This window comes from Talpa europaea, assembly GCF_964194135.1.
Source record: "Talpa europaea genome assembly, chromosome: 10".
NCBI classification, from domain to species: domain Eukaryota; kingdom Metazoa; phylum Chordata; class Mammalia; order Eulipotyphla; family Talpidae; genus Talpa; species Talpa europaea.
Window position 1 is genome coordinate 42,831,229 of NC_140077.1, and position 24,978 is coordinate 42,856,206.

At 42.1% G+C, this 24,978-nt stretch overlaps 2 protein-coding genes across 2 annotated transcripts in view; one reads left to right on the forward strand and one right to left on the reverse strand.

Annotated features, from left to right (window-relative positions):
- Window positions 1-934: 934 nt before the first annotated feature.
- On the forward strand, window positions 935-1,815 carry PCBD1 (pterin-4 alpha-carbinolamine dehydratase 1; the record flags this gene model as incomplete). The annotated part of the gene is made up of 2 exons (XM_084244622.1): window positions 935-1,003; window positions 1,717-1,815. 2 exons carry the CDS (start codon window positions 935-937, stop codon window positions 1,813-1,815), a joined length of 168 nt encoding a protein of 55 aa, XP_084100748.1.
- A 5,114-nt stretch (window positions 1,816-6,929) lies between these two features.
- The window catches only part of SGPL1 (sphingosine-1-phosphate lyase 1), a gene marked incomplete at both ends in the record, with an annotated part of 52,061 nt that continues 34,012 nt past the window's right edge, over window positions 6,930-24,978 (reverse strand). The window contains 11 exons of the mRNA XM_084244824.1: window positions 6,930-7,070; window positions 7,621-7,741; window positions 8,450-8,596; window positions 9,709-9,947; window positions 11,506-11,655; window positions 12,335-12,433; window positions 14,141-14,246; window positions 15,598-15,686; window positions 18,185-18,313; window positions 21,785-21,861; window positions 24,690-24,837. Coding sequence (XP_084100950.1) covers window positions 6,930-7,070; window positions 7,621-7,741; window positions 8,450-8,596; window positions 9,709-9,947; window positions 11,506-11,655; window positions 12,335-12,433; window positions 14,141-14,246; window positions 15,598-15,686; window positions 18,185-18,313; window positions 21,785-21,861; window positions 24,690-24,837 — 1,446 coding nt within the window. The remainder of the gene's footprint in view (window positions 7,071-7,620; window positions 7,742-8,449; window positions 8,597-9,708; window positions 9,948-11,505; window positions 11,656-12,334; window positions 12,434-14,140; window positions 14,247-15,597; window positions 15,687-18,184; window positions 18,314-21,784; window positions 21,862-24,689; window positions 24,838-24,978) is intronic.

The window sequence follows — 24,978 nt, forward strand, 5'->3', positions numbered from 1 at the left end:
GCAGGGGTGGCGGGAGTGTTTCTCAGTCCCAGTGACTTTTCTTACACCTCAGAATCTGTTCTAAGTGGAGTATCAAGCCTAAGAACCTATCAGATCGGAGCCAGGGCCCTACCTCCCAGTCCATCGCTTTAGACCAGCTGCCCTTTGCATCCCCAGAGTAGCCAGAGGAGTCTGGCTAACTGCCCCCAAAGGTCAGGGCCCTCTCTTTTGTCCTGTAAAAAGAAATGCCCTTAGGCCTCTGGTTTTTTGATGTTGTTGTTTGTTTTCTTCCTTTTGCAGGCTGGCAAAGCACACAGGCTAAGTGCTGAAGAGAGGGACCAGCTGCTGCCAAACTTGAGGGCTGTGGGGTGGAATGAGCTGGAAGGCCGAGATGCCATCTTCAAGCAGTTCCATTTCAAAGACTTCAACAGGGTACGGCACCAGGGCTGATGGGTCACACTCCAGAACTGGCCTCTCTCTTCGAGTCCTCATGCCAAGGCTCAGACACGACACTACCTATTTCTGGGAAAGTGTCATCCTGGGGGATTGGAGAGTGGGGAGGTGGGTCTTGGGCTCCCTGTGCCTGGGGTTTTCCCAAACTATCCTCAGAGGAGATAGTTCAGGGTGGAAAGAGGGGCACATGAAGACATTGTAGTAAACAGCCAGAATTGGGCAGGACAGAAATGCAAACCGCCCTGGCATTCCCACCTTGTTAGTGATTCCAGTAACAAGACTCTTCCTGCTACAAGACCACCTGCTGCAGAAAGACCACCTGCAGCCACAGAACCCGTGGCAGGATGCCAGGGGCAGTGATTAGAGCTAGAGAGGTCTCCTTACAGGGAGCTAGCCCACCCTAATGTCTCTACACATACACTGGCCTTTAAAAAGGCGCCCAGCCGTGTGTCTCTCAGAACACTGACCTGGGTCTCATTTCACTAAATAGGCTTTTGGCTTCATGACGAGAGTGGCGCTGCAGGCTGAGAAACTTGACCACCACCCTGAATGGTTTAACGTGTACAACAAGGTGAGTGAGGTGGGCTTGCTGTGCTTGGCCTGTGTGAGTTCTGAAAACTCCAGTTTGTTCGGAAGACCCTTTTCTGGGATCTGCCTCCGGCCCTTATTCACCCAAAGGCTGACTAGCTACTTGCTGCCCCTGACCAGTTCACCCCCTTCCATAAGCCACATAAACACCCCTAGAAAATACTCAGTCTCATTAAAAGACTGGTGAGATCACTTATGGTCAAAGGAGACACTAAAAGGCCAACCCAAAGGAAGGAAAGTCTGTGGGAATTAGGCATCCTTGTTAATAGCGCTAAATGGCCTCAATCGTTCTGGAGGCATGAAGAAAGAAAAAGTAATAAATCTGAACTAAGGATACCCAAGCACAGCAAACAGATCAGACTGTTTGCTTAATGAATGGAAACAGATTAAGTGCCTGCCGTTTGCCAAGAGCTGTGCTGGGCTCTTTATGAAAACATTAAAACGAAGAGACTATCTGGAAAAGGGTAGCACTTCGGAGCCAAAATTGGTCATTGGTCTTGTGAGCTTTCAGATTACTCTTGATATTTGGGTATCTCATTTTTAGCCTTCAGCTGAAGTCACCACTACTTGTGGAGACTAGTAGAAGACAGACATGTCAGGAGCCTTAGTGTGGCCAGGCCAGTGCCCAGGGACTCCCTCCTGCTTTTAGGTAAGCTCGTGGGATCAGCTGGCCCCGAATCTCTGGTTTTGTTTCAGGTCCACATCACCCTGAGCACCCATGAGTGTGCAGGCCTGTCAGAACGGGACATAAACCTGGCCAGCTTCATCGAACAAGTAGCAGTGACCATGACCTAGACCTGCCCTTTGAATTCTTCAGGGGAAGGGGTGACTGAACTGGGAATCCAAAAAGGGAACTCGGGAGCCCAAGGATCTAGCTGCACTCAGAACTGTCATGTTGACCCTGTGGCCTCTGCTTAGGGTGAGTCCTTGCTGTGGAAAGAGAAGCCAGCATCTCTGCCAACACCAGGACCATAGACCTTCGTCCCCCACACCGTTCTCTTCATCCTTGGGGCTCTGTTACATGTACACTAATTTGAGTAAGATCTTCCCTTTTATAACTTCCAAGCAGTAATTTTCTTTCTGGCCATATCTTGATCTTTTCCTGTTTCATTTCTCAAGAAGCTGAGTAGAGCTGTGTTCTAAGATTGATAAAGTCTCATCTTAGAAAACAGGACCCTAAGTCAACCCCATCCAGTAGTAACAGAAACACATGCTTTCATGCCTCAAATAAAAAGTATTGTTTCACTTGGCCTCAGGCTCTAGAATCTTTTTCCAAGGTCAATCCAAAGTGAAGCCAGTGGGCATTTAAAGCACTTACTCTGCGCAAGGCACTATTCAAAGCCCTGGGGGAAGAGGAGCCCAGGCCACTCTGCCTTGGGGTTGTTCATGATCCTCTAGGGGACTTCAACAGGAAAACAGTTAACGATTACTGGGCAGGGTGAATTAAGTCAATGCCAGATGCAAGAAGTCAGCTAAGGGAACATGAAGCAATGAACTAACTCTGGAGGCTTCATCTGAGATGTACCTGGAAGTACTGAATAGGATTCTTGAGGCAGAGGTGCCTGAGGGAGCCCCTGAGCAAACATAAAGGTAGAAGGCACCCGTCCTACAGGCCGGCTGGGGCCTCATTTTCTTCCTGGCCTCTAACATCTGACGGGGAGATTTCTAATCTTGATAGTTTCTACAGTTTCTTAGAAACTTAGCTGAAGACCCAAGGCTCACCTGCTTTTACTCTCTCTGGGAGAAAACGAAAGCCAGAGCTAAGGAGTAACAGGTTATTTATTATCCAAGCAGTTAAGGAGTTGATCTGCAGGTGGTCTGACCAGGAACTCTCTACGGCAGAATGTCCCCCCGGATGTCTGTGAGAAGAGACACAGAGCAGTCTCCTCTCCCCTATGTGCAGGGCTGTCACTTCACACAAGCCATTATGCAAGAGGCTGGGAAGCCATTCTCCAGATGGGTTCTCATCTTGTACCCCTAACCTGAAGCTGCCTGGGTCCCAAGGCATAATGACCTCAAGCTATAAATGCAGGGTCATCTGGAGCAGGCAATTTAGCATTACCATGCCCCAGTTATCCTGGATGAGTTGGTCCTGCAGCAGCACCAGAAAAATAAAGTTGGTGCTTGAGAAAATAAGCATATTATTGGGTAAGATGGGACTACAGGACCTCCTTCCCAGCCTCTAGGATGGTAAGGACTCTTGGCACCTATGTTAATAGCAAGCTCTCAGCTTCAGACAGTGGCCCTCCGTCTGCTCCACTGCTGACTAGATGATTCTAAGTGTACTTTGACCTGATGACCGGCTTAGGATTAGGGGACAGAAGCCACCAAACATGGAGTTGTGGACCAGTATTATGTCACCTTCCTGCCTCTGCTTATTCGCAAGGACCAAAGGTGGAAAAAACACCAATCAAGTGGACACTACAGTTGTAGGAAGCACCTTTATGTGGGACACAGATTCAGGTAACTTTTTTTAACAAACATTTATTCTAATGTTAATGCAAATAATTGAAAATAAAGGGACAGATGCTTAGGAGAGATTATGATTTAAAAAAAAAAAAAGGCAGGAAAAAGTAAAACTCAAGAAAAGGCTTCCGAATACCTGACTTTTGCTTACCCGTGGTAGAGCTAGTGGTTGTCAAAATCTGTCTTCGTTATTACTTCTGTTACTACTGGTTCTAATTAACAACAGCTCTTTGCTACCAAGGACCCACAGAGAATGTTTATAACTGTAAGAAGATATAAGCATCCAGACATCCAGGCCTAACCAAGTATAGGCCAGCCCCTCTCTCTGTAGTGTAGCATTCACCCCAAAGCAAGTAGAGGCCCAGGGATCTGAGTCATTTAGCAGAAAACTATTGCAAAGGTGGTATACCTCAGCTTGATCCTGGTAAAGTCTGAATGGGCTGAAAGACAGTGAAAAGCAGGGTCACCTCAATGACAGCCTTCGAAACCCTAATATAACCCTTTGGAACGACTTCTCAGTTATGATGGCGCAAGAAGCTCAGTTACGTTGGCACAGACAACCGGAGCAGTTCTAGCAGCTCCCAAACCAAACACAGGGCTGCAAGTCAGTGTCCTTCGCTAAGAGAGAGCCAAGTACCCAGCTGGCTGGAGACCATCCCAGATGGCTTAATGCATCATGAAGGTATAAGCAGAAGTGGATGACGAAAATGACGGAAATATAAGGCAGTGCCCAGGCCCTGAGTCACTGAAAGACCTGAGCTCTAGACCACCTTAAAACAGGTATCATCACCATTCCCGGGGTGCCCCCCCCCCCCCCCCCACACACACACACACTACCTATGAAAGTGTTTCCAGCTGACAGGATTGCTGTTCCCTGCCTGGGTCTATTGGCCTTGGTATCAGCGTCACACACAACCGTTCCACCAAAAGGGGGCGCGCTCTCATCAGTAGCCAGGTCAAGAGCTCCTGCCACCCCCTCCTGGGATCTCCCTGTGCCCAAATAAATGAATGCAACCATTCAAGACGATTAACATTTGGGATATTTTATTACTTAATTTTTTAAAAGAGATTATTGCTGCAATGAGGAAGGGGTTACTGAGAAAGAGAGGGGAGGTTAAAGACAAAAGATTTAAGAGGCAAGTACCATTTTCCAAGTATAAAACTGGTAATATTAAAAGTGACATGGCAGTATTTTCACACAACTACTTCTACTGCACAAACAACAGTACAGTTTTCGCAGAAGCCAAAATGACATCTGCCAGCAACATGATATTAAGACATTCCTCCGCCTCTTCTAGACTAGGTGTTACTACATGCACAGATACACACAGAATGCAAAGCCCACAAGTACTGGATCAAACTAAGGCTTGTGATCATAAATGAAAGTGGCGACAGTAGGTCCCTTTGAAATACACCATCACCCCTGGCAACAACGTGGTCACAGCACAGAGGAAGGTCCCAAGGAGACACTGGAAACAACAGCACAATCTGTAGGGCACGTGCAGCGCCACTTTAGAAGCTGACAAATCAGTGGTGCCTGCCAGAGCATCTGCCCTGGACTGCCACCAACATAAGAATGCACTGGGGACCCAAGAGACGTCACGCACAGCTCCCACCACAGCTTCTCTTTCAGGAGGTACCCACCAGTTTAGCAACTGAAGGGAATGTGACTCCCATGTCCAAAAGATGTCAGACAGACAGACACACACACACACATACACCGGACTTTTGGAACCCACGATAGGCAGGAAGAGACATACCTACACACACGCACACGCACACGCACACGCACACCCCCAAACCAGCCCCACAATGATGGCTAGCTAGTCACAGTTACTATGCAGGAAGTACAGTGCTACAGAACACTTCAGACAAAAAGCCTGGGGGAAAGTCAGTGAGCCTGGCTCTCTGGCCAGCATTCCCAGCAGAGGCGAGAGGACACTAGCCTGAGGAGGCTGAATATTCAGGAGTCCCTGAGAAGGGCAATGGAACAGAGGAAAGTTTCTCCTGACTTATCCTAAGTACTCCTCTACCCAAAGAAAAGCCTCAAAGACTGATCACTTCCTCTAGGGTCTGTCAGGAATAGCCCCCACTGCTCACGGCTGAGGAGAAAGGCACACTATATGTTGTCATCAGACAGGAGGGGTGAGGGCCCATGCAGGGGAGGAGGAAGTGGGTGCAGGGTCTGGTCCTCTCCCTGCACCACCCTGAGCAACTAGTCTTAGGAAGGAATCCCAAGCCCGAGTCCACAAACAACACTTGCCATCATGTTTTCCTATTCCAAAAAGCTTATCTCATCTTAGCCAGGCTGAAAAGCATCTTGTACCTGAGGCTAAGTTGCCATAGTACCTTTGGGAGCTGAATGAAGGGGGGAAAGGCAGGAAGGACACACTAATGGAGAGAGAAAAGTGTCCTTGCCTTGGGGGCGCTCTCATGCCTCCGTGCACCCACTTAGGGTAAGCCAAAGCAACTTGTGAAGGTGCTTTTGAGCTGTTTCTTCAAGCAAAACATTCTCATACATGATGCCTTAAAGCAACAGAGGGCAGGACTATCACCAGCACCCTTGTGACATGCATCTGAAGTCAGGTGCTCATCCTACTCTGATCCTCAGCAAAGTGTAGAAAACAGTCTGGCTTCTGAGCACCAGCAGGCATACTCAGATCATGGCATTTCAGAGAGGCAGCCCTGGACCAGAAAGTCCTAGATTCTCAGGAAACCACACCCTCTTCCTAGTCCAAGAAACAAGAACAAATCAATGGGTCAACCTTTCAAACAACAATCTCCAAAAATGATAGCACCCGAGTGCCAAATAGGACTGCCAGCACAGAGGAGGACCAAGGGGCCGCTCCCAAGTCTCCTTGTCGATGGGGCCTGCAAACTGGGAATAGCCTGGTGATGTGTGTCCTGGAAAAACAAATTCTAATAAAAGTGACTCTAAGAGGGCCAACTAACCTACTCAAAGAGGACAGCTGAAAAGGCCTCCTGTTTAGAGTATGGCTAACACCCACTGGGGGACATCTGTTACCTAAATGCTTCCCATCTGACTAGCCAATCTGCCTGAAATAACAAAGAAAACCTTCTAGCTCATAAACTGTACCCCAGCTTCCCTAAGGAATCAGGACAGGTCAGAGTTGCCACACAATGATTAAGTGGTAGTTGAAAGCTAGAGAGGTTAGAGAAGGAAATGGTTATAATAATTCCTAGGGTAACATTTATAACAAGGGCAAAATAATTATGTAATGGAATTTTGGGGGGATCTTCACATTAAAAACCATAAAAGGATGATGAAAGGAGGAACAAGAATCCTGAGGATCAAGCTGTCTCATGGTCTGTTTCATTGTGCTCTATGGAGCAAGACCATGTTGAAAATGTGCGTGGCCTGTTCCATACCCCGAGAATCTTCTGGAGGCCAGAAGTGCCGTGGGGCTAGAAAGGGTCTGGGCTCAGCGGGGTTTTGGAGAACCATTCATTTGGCTGCCCTGAGTTACAGCATCTGTGCTGAAAAGGCTGTCCAAGAAGACCGAGCTCAATTCTGCCACCAGGTTCCTGTCGACGGTTGCCTGGGCCATGCCGTAGATTGCACCCTGCAGAGCAGCCCAAGAATCGGTATTAGTGACAAGGGGTACAGGAACAAAGATACAGCTGTGGCACTGCCCTCCTCATCCCTCCATCCTTGCTTTCCATGTGCCCTTCTCTCCCTCACTCCATTTCCATGCCAAGCACCATTCCTTCAGAAAAACGTCTGGCATAGTAAAATTTTCATAGGCACTTCCCAGTCTGCCTTTCTGCCCAAAGGAAACAGCCTATGGAATTTACTCTAGAAAATTCCAGAGAATACAGCTTTACTGCCTTTGCTGTGTCAAAATTTTCTTCTCCAATAGACACTACCACCATATGCCTTTGTACTTAGCATTTTCAAATTTATAAGGTGCTTTAGATATAGTCTGTCTCATTTGAGCCTAAAAAACTCTGGGTATCAGTGAGACGCAGATATCTGGCTGCAATTAATAAATAAAGAAAGAGGTCTGTGGATTAGGGATTTGTGGATTAGGCAGGAACAGACTCAAGGTCATCTAATTCTTTCAAACCACCCACCTAAACTTCCACAAGAAGAAAAACCCCAAGTGTCCCTACCATTCCTGTGGTCTTTGCTTTAGGATTTTTCATGATCTGAGTGACAGACTCCCGGACATCCTTTAGGAACTGGACGGCTACTCGCTTCCGGGTGTGTACTAGCGTGACGCAGAAATGAATACTAAAAGAGAATAAGGAGACAAAGATGAACCTTGGAAAAAGAGAAAAGTGTTCTAAAATAAAGCAGCCCCCAATATAGGAATGTTTTGATTGCTTCTACATGCTATTTGTGACAAGTATTAGTTGTGATTCCTAGTCCTAGGAATCAAGGTCTCAGATACATGCTTGCCAAGCACGGGGTAGCATGAGGGCTTCTCATCATCATCAAGCACCACCCTGACAGAATGGCTGTTCTGCCCCACCCCTCCCCTCAAAAACTGTCAACTGCTATTCCTTCGACCATGTGACCACCAATGGGACGTTCCTATCATAGATGATAAACACTCATGGGGATAGGGCATCATAGAAAGCTAAGAGAAAACCACATTAAAGGAGGCAGTAGCAGGACTGAATTACTAGAAGTCCTTCAGAAGGTTTTGAGCTAAGTATTACTCAGGTAATGAGTCGGTATGTGGCTGTAGACAAAGATGGATCAGAGTATAGAGCCTAGAAAGATTTGGGGTACCAGGGTGAGGGGGTTCTCATGGCCATCCACTGGTCTTAAGAGGCAACCTAACTGCCAGGGTTTTAAAGCTGTCTTAGTTTCGATATTGAATAGTACCACGTGCTAGGCTCTAGCAAAGCCAGCTCTATGTCCCAGGTCACCTTCCAACCCCAGTTCTTCAAAAGTCATGAAGCAAAGGGCAGCAAAGAACTTCTTCAAGCTTACCTGGGTGGGAACTGCAACTGGTTCAAGAACCAGCCTTTAGCAGTCATCAGGTTAGATAGTCGATAGATGTCAAAATCACGGGAGCCCAGGGCAATGACTGATACCTGAGGGTTCCCGAAAACAAAGATGCCCTTGACAGTTTCCAGTCTTAAAAAGGGAACAAAAAAGGAAATTTAGCCACATATATTCCTCAGGTCATCATCATTTTAATCAACCAATATCTCCCTTATGACACAAACTAACCTTTTAGAGCCTTAGATTTTCCGCTTCTAAAATAAGGTGGCTAGACAGAAATCAGCAATTCCTAAATATTCAAAGGGCCAAATTGCATTTAGAGCCAATGAAACAGAATCACCAACTCCTAACCTGTCTGCCCAACTCCCGTATTAAGACATGGCCCCAAAGGCATCTGAGGCATAAAAGATGTACTTTAAAAAATACCCTGAAAAAAATCCCTCCATGTCTACAGTTTTAAAGTCATATATGCAAGGCCTAAAGCATGAAATGGTACCGCGTTTCTTAACAGATGGGTATATGAGAACCATATGCAGGCCTTTTCCAAATGAAACAGAACTTACTGACTGCTTTCATTCACCCTCAATGTTCTGAATAAGCCTCCCCAATCTCTCCCCAGACAGAGAGAGACTGGCACATAATACATAACAGATGTTAGACAGAGTATGCAGTCTAGTTCAAGTCTCAGACTAAACCCAGATTTTATCACACACGCCCCTTTTGTCCCAACCCCCAACCCTTTATCTCCGGTTCTTTTATTATTCCAGTGATTCTCCAAGTGTGATTCCTATACCAGCAGCATCAATACCTAATCAGAACTTCCTAGTAATACAAACACTCAGACTCCTATAAAGATCTACCAAATCAGAATTCTAAGAGTGGGGCTCGGCAATCTGCATTTTAACTAGCCCCTCTAGGTGACTCAGATATGTGCTCAAGCTTGAGAAACACTGTCTTCACCACTAAACTGTACATGAATAGTTGGTAAGAGCTGCCAATTGTTCAGACAATCCTGGAAACAAGACGGGCTACAGATGAAGCCCTAATTTGACCCTCCAACTCATAGCAGAGCAAGAAAGCATATCTTTCCAGGTTAGTACCAGACCCCTAAGCTGATGTCTAAACCCGTGGTCTCTAAAAGGACAGCAAATGGGGTTGGAATTCTGGGAGTGTGGCCAGACCTCGAGCCCACCAGCATACAAGGAAGATACAAGGCAGAACACCAATCTTCCACACATACATACTCTGACTTGAGGTAGCGAGTAGTTCTGATGATCTGTCTGGTTGCATCAACATATCCACTTTCACCCATGTGCATCAGGGCAGCCCAACAAGCTGCACTGATGCCACCAGGCCGAGAGCCTGCGATGGTTGGGGAAGCATAGATGCCACCCTGCCAATCTGTAGCAACGAAGAACTGATAGCTCCTGTACTTCTTATCACTGTATAACAGCACTGAAGAGCCTTTGGGGGCGTAGCCATACTGAGGGGGAGAAGAAGCACACAGGTGAGTGCACAGTTCTGTACAGCAGACCTGTCCCAGGACTCTCATATCATGGAGATTTCTCCTTGTCATGTTGGTTTCTCTAATAATACATTTCCCATTCACATTAAAGAATTCAAACTTAGAATGTTAAATGGCAGGGCCTCCCCGGTGGCGCAGCGGTTGAGCGCTGGGCTGCGAGGCTGCCTGCAGCCTCTGCAGCGCCAGTTTGATCCCTGGCCACCAGCAAGGGTCCCACACGGCATGCAGACCTCTCCTGCCACGCCTGCTGCTCCCCCCAGCAGTGTACTTCGTCAGTCTGCCTGTTCTGCTGCTCGCTCTGGCTCTGGTGAATTCTCTCACCCTCCCGCACTTCTGACTGTACCCAGTGCTTGTACAAATAAATAAATAAATATTAAAAAAAAAAGAATGTTAAATGGCAGAGGAAACTTAAGGGATAGAGTTTAAAAACTCTATTTTAGGGATGAGAAAAGTTAACGGGTGTACTTTCTCTCCCTCACCCAGCATGTGGTTTTCCTTCTTTAAAACTTCTCTAGAGTGGCATGTCAGGATGGAAGCAAAGATAACCACTGAAAGCCAGGAGTGGATGGAATTCAAGTGAATTGACTCCCTTCCCACCCTTTTCGCTTCATATTGTACTTGCTTTCTGAGAACATTATGGTGCTTAGAATCTAGCAGCAAATTAATCCAGCTTTAAAATAAACTCAGTACTTGTTTCCTTATAGAAAATGTGCCCTCCTACTTAACTCTCACTAAAACTGACATGGAAAGGACTGCAATCCTTGAACCAAACAAGGGCGGAGGGTAAGAAAAGCAGCACAGGAGATCCATGGACAGCAAAGCAAAAATCAGCCCTGACTGAAGATTCGATACTGCTCCTTTAGAATTTGAAAAACAGGTCTTTACTAGAATTTACTAGAGTCCAGTTAAAAACCAGCTCTGAAAGTACAACCACAGAGCACATGTCCCTGAGGCTGCAACTGCTTCTCTCTCATCTGGAGATAGGTGATCAGAATCCTACTGATCTGGCAGGCACAGGCATTTCAAACATTACAAGCCAAACATTCCTGAATAAGTTCTTCCCTCTTTTCCAAAGGACTGCTGCCAACACACTGCTGTCACTGAGATGCTGGAGCCCCAGGAGTGGCTGCATTAACATCCTCTTAGAAATCCAGCATCAACCTTTCTTCTACTGTCCCACCCTCCTGCCCCAGCGAATGTCAAGGCTTCACAGGACTTTTCTGTAAGGGTCACTACACTAGCATGTCTTGGTTATATACAGTCAGTGGACAGAGAAATGCTCTTCACCATGTGACTGACACAAAGGGAACATATTCCTTTTCACTATTGCTTGTCCTCTCTATCACTATACCTTGTCACCTGAATCAATGGCCTGGTAAGAGCAAAAAGCCAGATTTAATTTTATATTTTGTTATATTCACGGGAAAGGTTAATATTTTATCCAATTTATTTTGTTGAAATTAATCAAAAATAATTGTCTACTCTGATTAGATATTTGGTCTCTTCCCAAGCTTACCTTGTGAGTATCAGCTGAAATGCTGGTCACACCTTTGACTCGGAAATCAAATGGGTATTCCAATGGGTATCCTGCTTTCTCCATAAAGACGATGAGGAAGCCCCCCAGACAAGCATCCACGTGAAGAGGTATTTTGTATTTGACAGCCAGCTAGTTTCAAAAAACAAAAACCTCACGAGAATTTCATTTATAGCCCCTAACAGCCCTATAACAAAAATTTTGCAAAACCTGGGTGGAAGGACAAGGCCATCGTGGACAGGTTTTTCATGTTTTAAAAAACTGGCTATTTTTGACATTCCTAATAAAGAGTGATTTTTCCAATGCCTTTAGCTTTCAAAATAATTCATCTGAAATGTGATGTCTATTTGTATTTAAGTAAGCAGGGTCTCCAACTCACTGTAAAATCAAGCAAGAAAGGAGCAGCACTCTGGTTTAGGTTGCCTCTGGAGGGAGGAAAGGTCCTGCTTTAGGAACTGCAGGTGGGAAGAATTAGGGTGCACTGCAGGGTGACACGCTGAATACCAACCCTACTAGCAAGTAAGGAAATGCAGATGATTTCCTCATCTGAATTGGAATATCAGTACTATTTCAGAACATCCAATTTAAACAAAGACTTCTTCCTGTAGTATTACACCTCCATGGTAGAAGCTAGTAACTTTCAGAGGCTCCAAACACAGCTGCGGGGCTTACCACAGGGCTGATGAGAGCTATTCATCACTACTGTGCTCAACTCTAAACTCAGAATTGCTTCTATTTGACAAATACTGCACCACTAGATTCTATTTTAAAAATCTCAATTTGTCTACCCAACAGCCCATCTCTCACGTACCTTGGCCACTTCAGGGACAGGATCTAATACACCATGAGGAAACTGGGGGACAGAACAGACGAGCATCGCAGTATTCCTGGAGATCGCTCTTCTCATTGCCTAGGGTTTTAAAGTTTCAAGGAAAGTGAGAAGCCACATTACAGTTACTCTCTCCCCCTATGAGGGTAATCCAGGCTACCAGCTAGCATTCTGGTTGTACTTGTGCCCCTTCTTACCCTGTCCAGACTGGGAGAATACTGACCCATCAGGGGGACAGAACACAAACAAGGCTTGATGGGTATAATGTGTCTGTTTGAGGAAACATCATCTGACAATACAGCACAGTAAGAAAACAAACACACTGAAACCCCCAGGCAAGATGACTGGATATAAAAATATTCGGCTAAAAGCCAAAGGTGGGGCCTCCCTGGTGGCACAAGGGGTTAAGGCGCAACCTATGAAGCTATCTGCAGCCACTGCAGCACGAGTTCAATCCCCGGCCAGGGAGCAATCCACATGGCACAGCAGACCTCTCCTGTCTTGCCCGCTGCTCTCTTCAGCAGTGTATTTCAGTCAATCTGTCTGTTCTGTTCCCTACGCTGTCTCTGGTGAATCCTCTCACACCCCCACACCTCTGGCTTGTACCCCAGTTCTTGTATGCATAAATAAATAAATCTTTAAAAAAATAAATATATAAAAGCCAAAGGTGAATCCCAGCCCACCTACTTGCAATAAAAACCTTGAGGAGGCTACTTCCCTTCACCAGGTCTGTGCCCTCAACTGTGAACTTCAATACTAATGGCCTCCATCCTCCCGAGGCTGTCATAGGAACAAATGCAGTTTTGACATCACTCTGAAAACTGGAAAGGTTTATGCAAGGCATAAAAGTATCCACGCTTTTATGAACAAAAAAATCCTGCTTTTTGTGACAACATGGATGAAGCTGGACATCATTATGGTAAGCTAAATATGCTAGGAATAGAAAGACAAATTACTGCATGATCTTCCTGATAGGTGGAATCTAACATAGTAAGAAGCACAATGTAGAATGGTGGTTGCCAGGGGCTGGAGAATGAAGGTAAAGTTGGTCAAGGAGTACAATGTTTCATTTATACAAGAGGAGTATGTTCTGGAGATCGAACGCATAGCCACGTGACATTACTTATCCAATACTTCATTGTATACCTGAAATCTGCTTGGATGATAGTCTTAAGTATTCTAACCATGAAAAGAAAAAAGAAAGAAGGAAAATGGTAATCATGTGAGGTGATGGATATGTTAAGTAGCTAGATCACAGGGGTCATTTCACAGGGGTGGAGGGGAGGAGGTGGGGTAGGGGAGTGTGTAGCAAAACATTGAGCTGTATACCTTAAATATGTTTTTTTGTCAATAATTAATATCAGTTAATACCTCAATAAAGATGGGGAGGGAGATAATGCTAGTAAGATACATAAATCTGAAAAAGTACTATAATGGCATTGGTACTAATTAAGGTCAATCAAAACCACAATGAGAATCTTAGAGCAAGTTAGTCCATCAGTGTTTTACAAACAGAAAAGAGCAAATGATAGTACTGAAGCAAAAGCCAGATCTGGAAGTCTCAAGTTAGGGACTAGGTCATCTTCCTGTTAGAAGTCATGAATCTATGAAAGAACTGAAGCTGCAATCAATCACTACTCTCAGTGGCAGTTCATTCAGTTCTGACTGCTACAATCGAAGGCATTTCCACCTTATCTGCAGGTTACACCAGAAAAAAACCTATTCAATCAGGAGCATTTCCTGGTCCTCCTCATCCCAGGCAGACAATGGCCCCTCAGAGAAACTCACCCGAACATCCACCTCCATCATTTTGTTCAGTGGAACTCGTATAATCTTCATCCCAAAATAACTGGCTGCTTTGTCAAATGCAGCATGGGCACTTTGAGGGGCCACACTAAATGACAGGGAAGAAAATCATCAAATTCAGATCAAAATAGGGTTTGAGAGAGCATGGTTAGCAGCTAACTGATATCACTAGAATAAACTTACTATTTTTTCTCAAATTTTACGAAGCTTATACTGCTTCTTAAGCATGAACAAAAAGAGGTGAACTAATTTTCTATAGAATCCTTCTCACTCTTTCTACTATTTAGAAAATCATTTTGGCAAGAGGAAGAACTCAAAAGTAGGCCCACATGGAGGAATCTAAAGCACAAATTAGGGCTGACAGGCAAAGATAAGAGAGAGGGATTTTGGATCAGATCAATATGAAGCAGAGCCTGCTAATGTCTGGCTATCCAAAGACGGTGCCTCAGTGGAAGCAAACTCCTGCCATAGCGCATGTTCAAGTGGAAAATGTGAGACTGCTTGACAGGGATGTTACAGCAGCAGTCAGTGATCAGTGGTCTCCTCCATCTCTGAAAGACCACGATCCACATTTTTCCTACACTCTTGGAAGCAGCATTTCAAACGGTATTGAAAAAAGGAAACCTAGCCATACTTAAGTTTCTGCTTTCAGACTCTCCTCAGTTACTCCACTTTTGCAATTAAACCTGCTTCCTTAAGGGAGAAAAATGAATTAATGAGTATCAAACACCAAAGAGAGTAAGTACCAAGCACTGAAGATTTATGAAGATTATTAAGGAAGATATCAGCCTGATTTATTCTCTTAGGCTAAATATGAATCACAGCATGAAATCATGTGCAAGAAAATCTTTAGTCAGTGACACTTGTGGGAAAAAACATTAAACTAAAAGATGTGGTAAAAATACAGTGGACAAGGAGACAGTGTAGAGGAAAAAACTGCAACCAAATATTAAAATTATGTCTATGGCAATATAGGTAAATCTCAGAAGATTTTTATAATTTTCCTTCTTGGGCTGAATTTCCTTAGAGAGCACCCTGAGGCAGTCTCTACACTTACATAACATTCACTGAACTAAGAGAAGCAGAGAACTTTCCTTACACTCCAGATAATTTACAATAAATAGCACGAAGTTCAAAGATGTAGTCTTTGAACTACACTTTTAAAAATAAGTATTTCATTCTTACTCTCAGGATAGAAGTACATGTTTAAACTTAGGGGGCTGGGAAAGGGAATAATGTTCAAAAATCAACTCCTCCACTGAGGATTTGGCTGAATGAAGGATAAGGGTCAAGGGCACAGGACTGAAAGAAAGCAGATTGGAGCTGCCAGAGGAAGAGAAGCGGAAAACAGATTTTCAGGCTGTTTCACATAGCAGTATTTCAAACAGACAAAACTCAAAAAGGAAAAAAAAAAAAAAAAACCAGCCAGATATACATACATTTCTGGAGTTTTGATCCCATTGTCTATAGCAAGGTCCCGATAAGCTTTGCAGGCCATCAGTATACTCTCTGTCCCCCCAGAGGTCACCTGTAATAAAGAAGTGATGCCATCTGTAGAGCAGAGCTAGGAACAGCTGTCAGTGTGTACTTCCTGCCCTAATTTTGTTGATGCCTGATGCAGGAACAGGTAAGGTCTTGTATGCATGGTACAGAGTAGACACAGTTGTATCTTCCAAAGAAAAATTTCATTTTGTTGGCTAAACTCAATCTTGATTTGGGAGAAGAGTAAAATCCACTACGTAAGAATGCGCAGAAGTTCTACATTGTATGGACAAACATACATCTGTTCAGATCTGTGCACAATCCATCAACCTTTCCATATTCGTTTGTCCAACTGCACATAGGAGAGGGAATTTTGACATCCAAAAGCACCAGAATGTATATCTGACTTTGAAATTTTAATGCCCACTGAAGAATGTACAATTATAAATCTAGTGACTTATGCAATACATTAGAAGCTCAAGAAACATTCAGACACACCAAAGAGAACTTGTGGTTTTGACAAATTTGAAAGACAGAGAAAAGTAGAAGCCTCTGCTTAGAATTTTGTTATCTTACCTGAAACAAAGCAAAATCCTAATGTTCTGAAATGAATAAAAATGTTTTCCTTAAGTTAGGCCTAGCCCCTCTAAAGCAGGTGGATTTGTTTTACCAGAGTTGAAATAAAAAGACTCAGAGATTATTTCATGCCTTCTGTTTTCCTCACTGGATTATATACTCATGAAGGGGAGGCCAATATTGAATAGACCCTTGATTAACATTTCTTAATGCTTCATTTGACTCCCAGTAAACCATGACCAACACACACAACACAGCACATCAGACCCATCTGTCTATCTTTTGGTAACATCCAAGAGTGAATAATTTCAAAATGAACAGGGCAGGGAAAAAGCCGAAGCAATGAGCTAGGTGGTTATTGTCTTAGAATCATCATTTCCGAAGATTCATATAATCTTAGTTTTTTGTTTTTTTTTTTATTTTACAGTTTGAGCCCCTGAGACTAACGTGATTCAGCCATGAGCATCTGTTGATACTAAGTAAAACTATCTACATCTTCAACTTAGTATAGCTTAATATGAGAAGGAAAAAAGAGAGGGTGACTGTTGATATTTCCTAATAACCACATATAAGATAAAAATACCATTTAATACAGAAGTTTGAAGGTTATTAGCCTAGTAATTTTTGGATTCAGGAAGTCTGAAGCATGTGATCACCATCCACAAAGTAATGCCTGGAACTTGGGCACAGGTCACTTGTGTGTAGCCTCTGCATTTCAATGCTAGAGAAGACAAATGCTTACAGCTGAAGTCATCTCTGCAAATCATCTGCATTTCCTGTGAGCCAGCATGAAACCTCAGAATGTCACATGGGGAGTCAAACCAGTTGTGAAGAAATTTAGGAGAGGACCAGCAAAGTCAAAGTCTGCAGTGAGTCTACCTCTTACCAAAGTCCAATAATGACATAAGCAAAAATATTTCCAAACCTCCAGTCAACCACTTCATATGTACTTTTTTAGCCCACTAACTAATCAAATCAACATCACCATTTGTTACACAAACATCAGTGTACTTTTGCCTGCAAAATCAGGAACATCTAAATTCTACTTCTGATTTTTATGTCTCACCCCCAAATTCTATGTTTAAATATGCTCATAATCTCCTATTTTCCTCCATTCCCAGAAGACAGAAATTTAAATAACTACTTGTTATGGTATTCAACTTCTTCCAACGTTAATAAAAACCTTCTAATATCTGACACGTTTATCAGGAAAAAAGAGTGGAGTATGCCCTATTTGGAAAATTTTCTCTTACGTGTTGTTTGGGCCCAATGGCATCTGCACAAGCCAAAGACGTTCTCCCTGGCAACCTAATTTGAGTATATGAAGTTACTTCTCATCTATTCTAACTGAAGCAAATCAAGTTAATAAAAAGTAAAAGAGTTTAGGTTGAAGAATAAAGACTGAGAAGAGATTAAGACCTCAGTTGGAAAATAATCTAAAGACAGTCCAGCCCATTTGGCTTTGTCTTCTTGTTCTCCATCTCTGAACTCCTTTATTCTTAAGCCAACTAAATGAGACTCAATTTACAGCAAAATAATAAACTTATAAGTCAAGTAAAACAAATAGTGTAGTAAAACAATATAGTTCAACAGAATTATATGAATGGCTTAGTATGTGGGTGGTTGGGTGGATAAAAGCCAAGAATAATATACCAAAATATTTATATTTAGATGGATTAAGGGTAATTATCCCTTAATGAATTAAGGGTATTCCTTTACCCAATCTAGTAACTATATGTAGATTTATAGCATTTCAGAACAAAAAAAAACTGAAGAGAAAAAATAACTAGAAGACTATATACCAAAATGTCAATACTCTACAGACTAAAAAATTACAAGCACTATTTTAAAATTGCTGCTGCTATGGATTTTTCCAAAATAATCACATATTACATGTGTAATGTTTTTAATAAATGCTTCAATTTTAAGCTAAAAATAAATCATGGCTACCACTTGCATATTACTTACACATCCACAGGAATCTGGCCCCCCATTAAACAGGGAACAAGCTATCCTCACAATCTCTGCCTCTATCTTACGTAGTCCTGGGAAGATGTCTGGATGCAGCGGATTACTCCATGCAAAATCTCCATAAGCCTGCAAAGAAATACAAGCAGATGTGAAGACAACTGCACTGTAAGGGACAAAGAATCATGTATTAAACAAGAGTCCCTAGGTAGTAGGTGCAGCTCTAGAAACTGCAAAAATGCTGTTACTTTCTCCAACCTGAAGATTAAAACACATGTGCAAACATGTGTTTGCACACATGGCTAGGATAAAAAGCACAAAGGTGGTTAAAGTACAGACTAAAACACCAAACAGCCCCAGTTTCAAGTCCCACTTTTGCCTAGCACTCCTAGCTGTCATCTTAGGTCAAGTAAGGTTAGTTTCTTCATATGCTAAAGGTAATAATTATGGTACCAATCCAGTAAGGTTCCAGCAATAAGTAAACAATATAATGTATGCAGGGCACCTAAAAGAGTATATGGCGCAAAACAGCCATGTTGTAAGTATGGCACCAGTTGCATGTACATGATGGTAAAGGGCATTAAAGAGAAGATGATGAACAACTTGAGAGGTCTGGAGGTATCCGCTGAGGGGAGAACCTTGAGACATGATCAGGGATTCATCATTTACAACAGCTGGTGTGAAGAAGGGACAGGAAAGCCACATTATAAGAGTATGGTGTGCTCCAAAAATCTGCAAAGAGCTGATGAGACTCAACAACAACAAAGAAAATAATCCAGTCAAAAAATGGGCAGAAGAGCTAAAAAGAAACTTCTCTGAAGAGGAAATGCAAATGGCCAACAGGCATATGAAAAAATGTTCAACATCACTTGCCATCAGGGAAATGCAAATCAAAACTACCATGAGATACCATCTTACACCAGTGAGAATGGCACATATTAAAAAAACTAGCAACAACAAATGCTGGCGAGGGTGTGGAGAAAAAGGAACTCTTCTGCACTGTTGGTGGGAGTGCAAACTGGTCCAACCACTGTGGAGAGCTGTGTGGAGATTTCTGGACCTACTAAACATAGAGCTTCCATATGATCCAGCAATTCCACTCCTAGGTATTTACCCAAAGGACACAGAAACATCAATTCCAAAGAACACCTGCACCCCTATGTTTATAGCAGCACTGTTTACAATAGCTAAGCTTTGGAAACAACCCAAATGCCCAAAAGTAGATGACTGGATCAAGAAGATGTGGTACATATATACCATGGACTATTACTCAGCATTCAAAAAAGATAAACACATGCAATTTGCAGCAACATGGATGGCGCTGGAAGGGATCATGCTCAGTGAAATAAGCCAAAAAGAAAAAGAAAAATACCGGATGGTCTCACTCATAGCAGGAATCTAGAAAACTTAAATAAGGGACCAGGAAAATGAATAACTATAAGAAAATGAAAATCAAAATCAACAAAAAACTATGAACCAGAGACACTTTTAGGGGGGCGGGGGCGGGAGGGGAGGGATTGGGGTCAGAATGGGGGGGCTGCAATTGTATGGGGAATATAACAATAAAATTTATAAAAAAAAAAAAAAGATGACAATTAAAAAAAAAAAAAAGAATGGAAGCCAATCTGAAAAGGCTACATACTGATCTTAACTATATGACATTCTAGAAAAGGCAAAACTATGGAGTTAATAAAAAAAACAATGGTTGCCAGGGGTTAGAAGAGAAGGAAGGATGAAGAGACAGCACAGTAGATTTTTAGTGCAGTAAAACTATTCTGTGTGATACTATTAAGGTGGATGCATGTCATTATATAGCTGTCAAAACCCATAGACTGTACAATACCCAAAGGGAATCCTAATGTAAACCATGAACTTCAACTGATGTCATATCATTGTAGGTTTTTCACTTGTAACAAATGTACCTTCTGGTGTGGGAGGCTGATAATGGGGGAGATTCTATGCATTTGGGAGTAGGGGGTATGCAGGAACTCTCTGTACTTTTTGTTGAACCTGAAAGTACTCTAAAAAACAAAATCTGTTTTAAAAATTGAATGGAATAGACTCTAAGGATGACATTAAAAAAAGTATACATTTCTTAAAAAAAAAAAAAAGAGTATGGTGTGCTCAGTAAAGAGAAGACATGGGAAAGTTACAGGAGTGGCTGAGCAAAATAGGTGGGAGTTGTTCATGAAGGACTTGCATTTTCTGTTACAAAAGCAGCTTGCGTTTTGTCCCACAGACAGAGGGAAGCTATTAGAGGATTTTTAAGCAAAGAAGTAAAATCAAGATATAGCTGTAATATTCAGTAAAGTGTGAGAAGTTTCCTAGTTACAATATCAAACTTGAAGGTCTAGGGAGACTATCCGTCCAATGCTAATTTTATGTGACAAAGTGGGATTTTAAAAATAAATCTGATTGGAAATTAAGAAAGCTAAAGGTAACTCTAAAGTCAACAACAAAATGAGAATTATCTGAATCATGAGGAGTACTGCTTATTCTCAGATCATTTGATTTGAGAATTAAGTGAGTGGAATCATTTTCACTGGTATAGAAAATTAAGCCCAACTTGCCATCCTTTGCCTTTTCTTATCAAACAGACTATGATGTCTTATTAACAATCTCAAAAGATGGAACCTCTCCAAGTTACCTGCCTTCTGCACAGGGAAACATAAATAATGTACTCATGGATTGAAGATGTCTTTGACAATATTATACATATTCACCTGTGTCTAGGTAAAGAGATCATTCTTTTTTTTTTTATAAGAAAATAATTTTTTTTAATTTTATTTTTATATTCCCCATACAATTGCAACCCTCTTATTTTGACCCCAATCCCTCCTTTCCCTGCCCTCCTCCCCCATAGTGTGTCTCTGGTTCATAGTTGTTTGTTGATTTTGATTTTTTCTTTCTTATATTTTTTCTTTCTTTTCTTATTCTTTTTCCTGGTCCCTTATTTAGGTTTTCTAGATTCCTGCTATGAGTGAGACCATCCTGTATTTTTCTTTTTCTTTCTGGCTTATTTCACTGAGCATGATCCCTTCCAGCTCCATCCATGTTGCTGCAAATTGCATGTATTTATCTTTTTTGATTGCTGAGTAATATTCCATCATGTATATGTACCACATCTTCTTGATCCAGTCATCTATTTTTGGGCATTTGGGTTGTTTCCAAAACTTAGCTATTGTAAATAGTGCTGCTATAAACATAGGGGTGCAGGTGCTCTTTGGAATTAATGTTTCTGTGTCCTTTGGGTAAATACCTAGGAGGGAATTATTGGATCATATGGAAGCTCTATCTTCAGTAGGTTGAGGAATCTCCACACAGCTCTCATAGTGGTTGGAGCAGTTTGCACTCCCACCAGCAGTGCAGGAGAATTCCTTTTTCTCCACATCCTCGCCAACATTTGTTGTTGCTCGTTTTTTTAATATGTGCCATTCTCACTGGTGTGAGATGGTAAGGAGATCACTTCTTAACTTCTTTAATTTTAACAATAAACTTTCCTTAAATCATTTTTTTTAATTACAAAAGAAAAAAAATGAGGTAATATAAACTGGCAGAGACCACACACCCTCCCTTAGAATACTAGTACTGGGCATTCACCTTCACGAGGAGTTCGGTGAGCTGCTCTTCCCCACTGTAGACGGCTCCAGAGGCTCTCCCATCTTGCCACACACCATCTGCAGAGAAAGTTAAGTCAATGGGTCAGTAAGCAGGAATCTTTGGGAAGAACAAGTTTTAATAAAGAAGCCCCTCTGGGGAAAAAAGGGAAAAAAAAAAAAAAAACCACTTAAGTGGACATTCAAGACAGTCATTATACTGAATCAAGAAAGAATTCCAATAAAGAACTATCACCAAATCATGATGAAAGATTATCAACAACAGTGTGGAAAAGTTATTAACAGCATCTAATACAGTGTCCTCATTCCCACCTGCCTTGTAGTAGCAGAAAAACTTTCCTCTATTTATAAACTCACTTTCTATTCTCTGAGCCTGAATTTTTTCGGCAATCGTTTCTTCCCTCTCACCCTGGGAACTGTTATGAACAGAGTTAGCAGAAAGAAGCAAGACAAAAGTGTGAAATTTCAGTTTATTATCATCAGAGTTGGAGCCAAGGGAACAAATCCCGAACTAAACAAACCATGCTGAGACAAGGACCCCTGAGCCTCAGGGGTCCTTCAGATGAGCTTAGAAATCCATAGAATTAGCCACCTGCTTCCAGCAACTTATGCTGTAGCATAAGGATCAGGAACACTGTCAACACTGGGATAAAGTTCAGAGGGAAGCTTCCTGACATCCACTTCCTGTCTACATTATAGCAACAAATCTGCTGATATGGGTGTCTGAGATCCTTTGCTACTGAAAGTAGGCATGTTACAGAAAAACACTAATATAAAGTATCTACAGCTCCAATGAGAGAGCAAAGTACTGAGCAATGACTACCCAGAGAAACCCCTCAATCTCACCCTGCGTTAAGCTCTGCTACCAGTCTGATTTTCCCTCTTTCCTTGGAGGACACTGCTCTGTACCAAGAATGTCTTCAGATCAGCGGTCATTAGCCCTTTAAAAACAGGGCCCATGGTTTCACTTCCTGTTCTTTTACTGGTGCTACAGAGTATAACAATAGATAGGGACTTAAAAAGTAGAAGGGAAGGAAATATGGGCAGCAAATAATCACCATAATCATGAAAATCTTTAATATACAGGTGACAGGGTGCTAATCCCTGCTTTATGTCACCAATAAATCCCGGACAGGATCCAATATAAAAAACTCAATACCTGTCAATTAGAAATTTAAAATGCATTTGTTTTGAAATGCCATGTGTTACCCTGTATTGAATCCTAGAAAAGAAAAAAGGCATTTGTAGAAAAACTTATGAAGAATTTGTAGCTTAAGATTATACTATATAATGTTAATTTTTCAGTTTTTTTTTTAAGATTTATTTTATGCATATAAGAGCTGGGGTACAGGCCAGAGGTGTGGGGGGTGAGAGGATTCATCAGAGACAGAGTGGGGAACAGAAAAGGCAGACCAAAGTATACTGCTGAGGGGAGCAGCAGGCAAGTCAGGAGAGGTCTGCTGCGCCATAATTTTTCAGTTTGACAAACATACCATAATTATTTTAGAGGTTAACATCAGGAAAAGGCGGGTGAGGGGCAGAGCAGAAATCTGAATTGTCTTTGCAAATTTTTTATATCTCTAAAATTATGCCAAACCAAAAATTTATTTTTTAAAAATATTTGTAATATGATCTTAATCTGTAATAAATTATATTAAAGTTATATTTAACATTTATTCAGGACTTACTAAATGACAGGAGTTCTACATTTACATGTATGCTCTCAATCTCGATCATCATCCTTTCAGATAAGCACTATTATTATTATGGTTAACTTCATTAATAGGTTATTGGAAAGTGTTACTTTTAAGTGAAATGACTTATAAGGAAACCAATTTATCACAACTTAACTGATATAAATAAATAAGAGTTAAGTTCCCATGGTAAGCTTGTAAATATCAAAGTACTTCTGTTAAACAATCATTTGTATTCATCCATTTTCCAACCTGATTACCCTTTTTCAGGGTGTTGGGTGGCCAGAGTTAATCCCAGCAGTTCAGGGCAGAAGATAGGCACCAACCCTGAGTAGGATGCCCGTCTGTCAAAGGCACACTCAGCCAACACCCACAGTCACAAAGTCGGGGACATGCAGGCATGACAATGAACCTCATGTGCACATCTTTGGGATGTGTGAGAGGAAGCTGGAGTACCTGGGGAAAAACCACACCGACATGGGGCGCCCAGTAGATCTGGCTGGGAACTGACAATGTTTTTCCTCATTAATGTTATAACAAATGACTTTATTCAAGGACCTGCTGTTTCCTCATTGCAGAGACAGAAACTGAGGGAGAGAGAAGTTAAGGAACTCACCCAAGTCACACGTGGTCAAGCCAGGATGTGAATCTGGGCTGATTCCACAGGTTAAACTCTTAAATGTCTATCCTGGTGCGTTTATCCTTCTCATATGTGCTCATACATGTTATGTATGCATGTATGTATGGATGGATGGATGTGTGTGTGACTACAACACAAAACACTATTAACATTCTGATATAGATACAGATACATATATATCGTGTGTTTATCTTTTGATGATGGAATTGGTAATTTTTCATTTTCTTTTGTTTCTCTGGGCATCTTTCCTAACTTCTATAATGAATCTATATTTCATTCGTATCACTTATGAATCTCTTTTAAAAACACAAATGTATCTTGTTTTATTCAGGCTTAGAAAAGGATACCAAACCAAGTTCCACACTCTCTGAGATTTGTGTGCTTTATGGATGAAAAATGAACTTAAATGCAATTTTTAAAATAAGAAATTCAACCTCTGAAACAGGGAGTTGACTTCCAAAACATGTAGGTACAAGGGATGACCTGATCTTAACCTTTAATGACACCCACACCCACCCTGGTAAGGATAGAGATGCACTGGTAAAGAATCATACCCATAGAGCTGTATTCCTTGAGCTTCTCCAGAACTTCAGATGAGCTCAGACCTTGAGAGGGCAGAGCTTTCACATACTCTTTGTCTATTTTCAGGAATGACATGCTCTTGTTAATATCATCCTTGGTCTTCTTCAATATATCTTGGATCTCCAAAGATAAGAAAAACAAATTAACGAGGCAATGGAAGAAAATAGTACAGAGAGTAAATGAACCAGCTGAGACATCAAGTCAACAGCTCAGGGCTGGGAACTCCACAAGTGCTACAAAACAAGAATGGCATTATTTCTA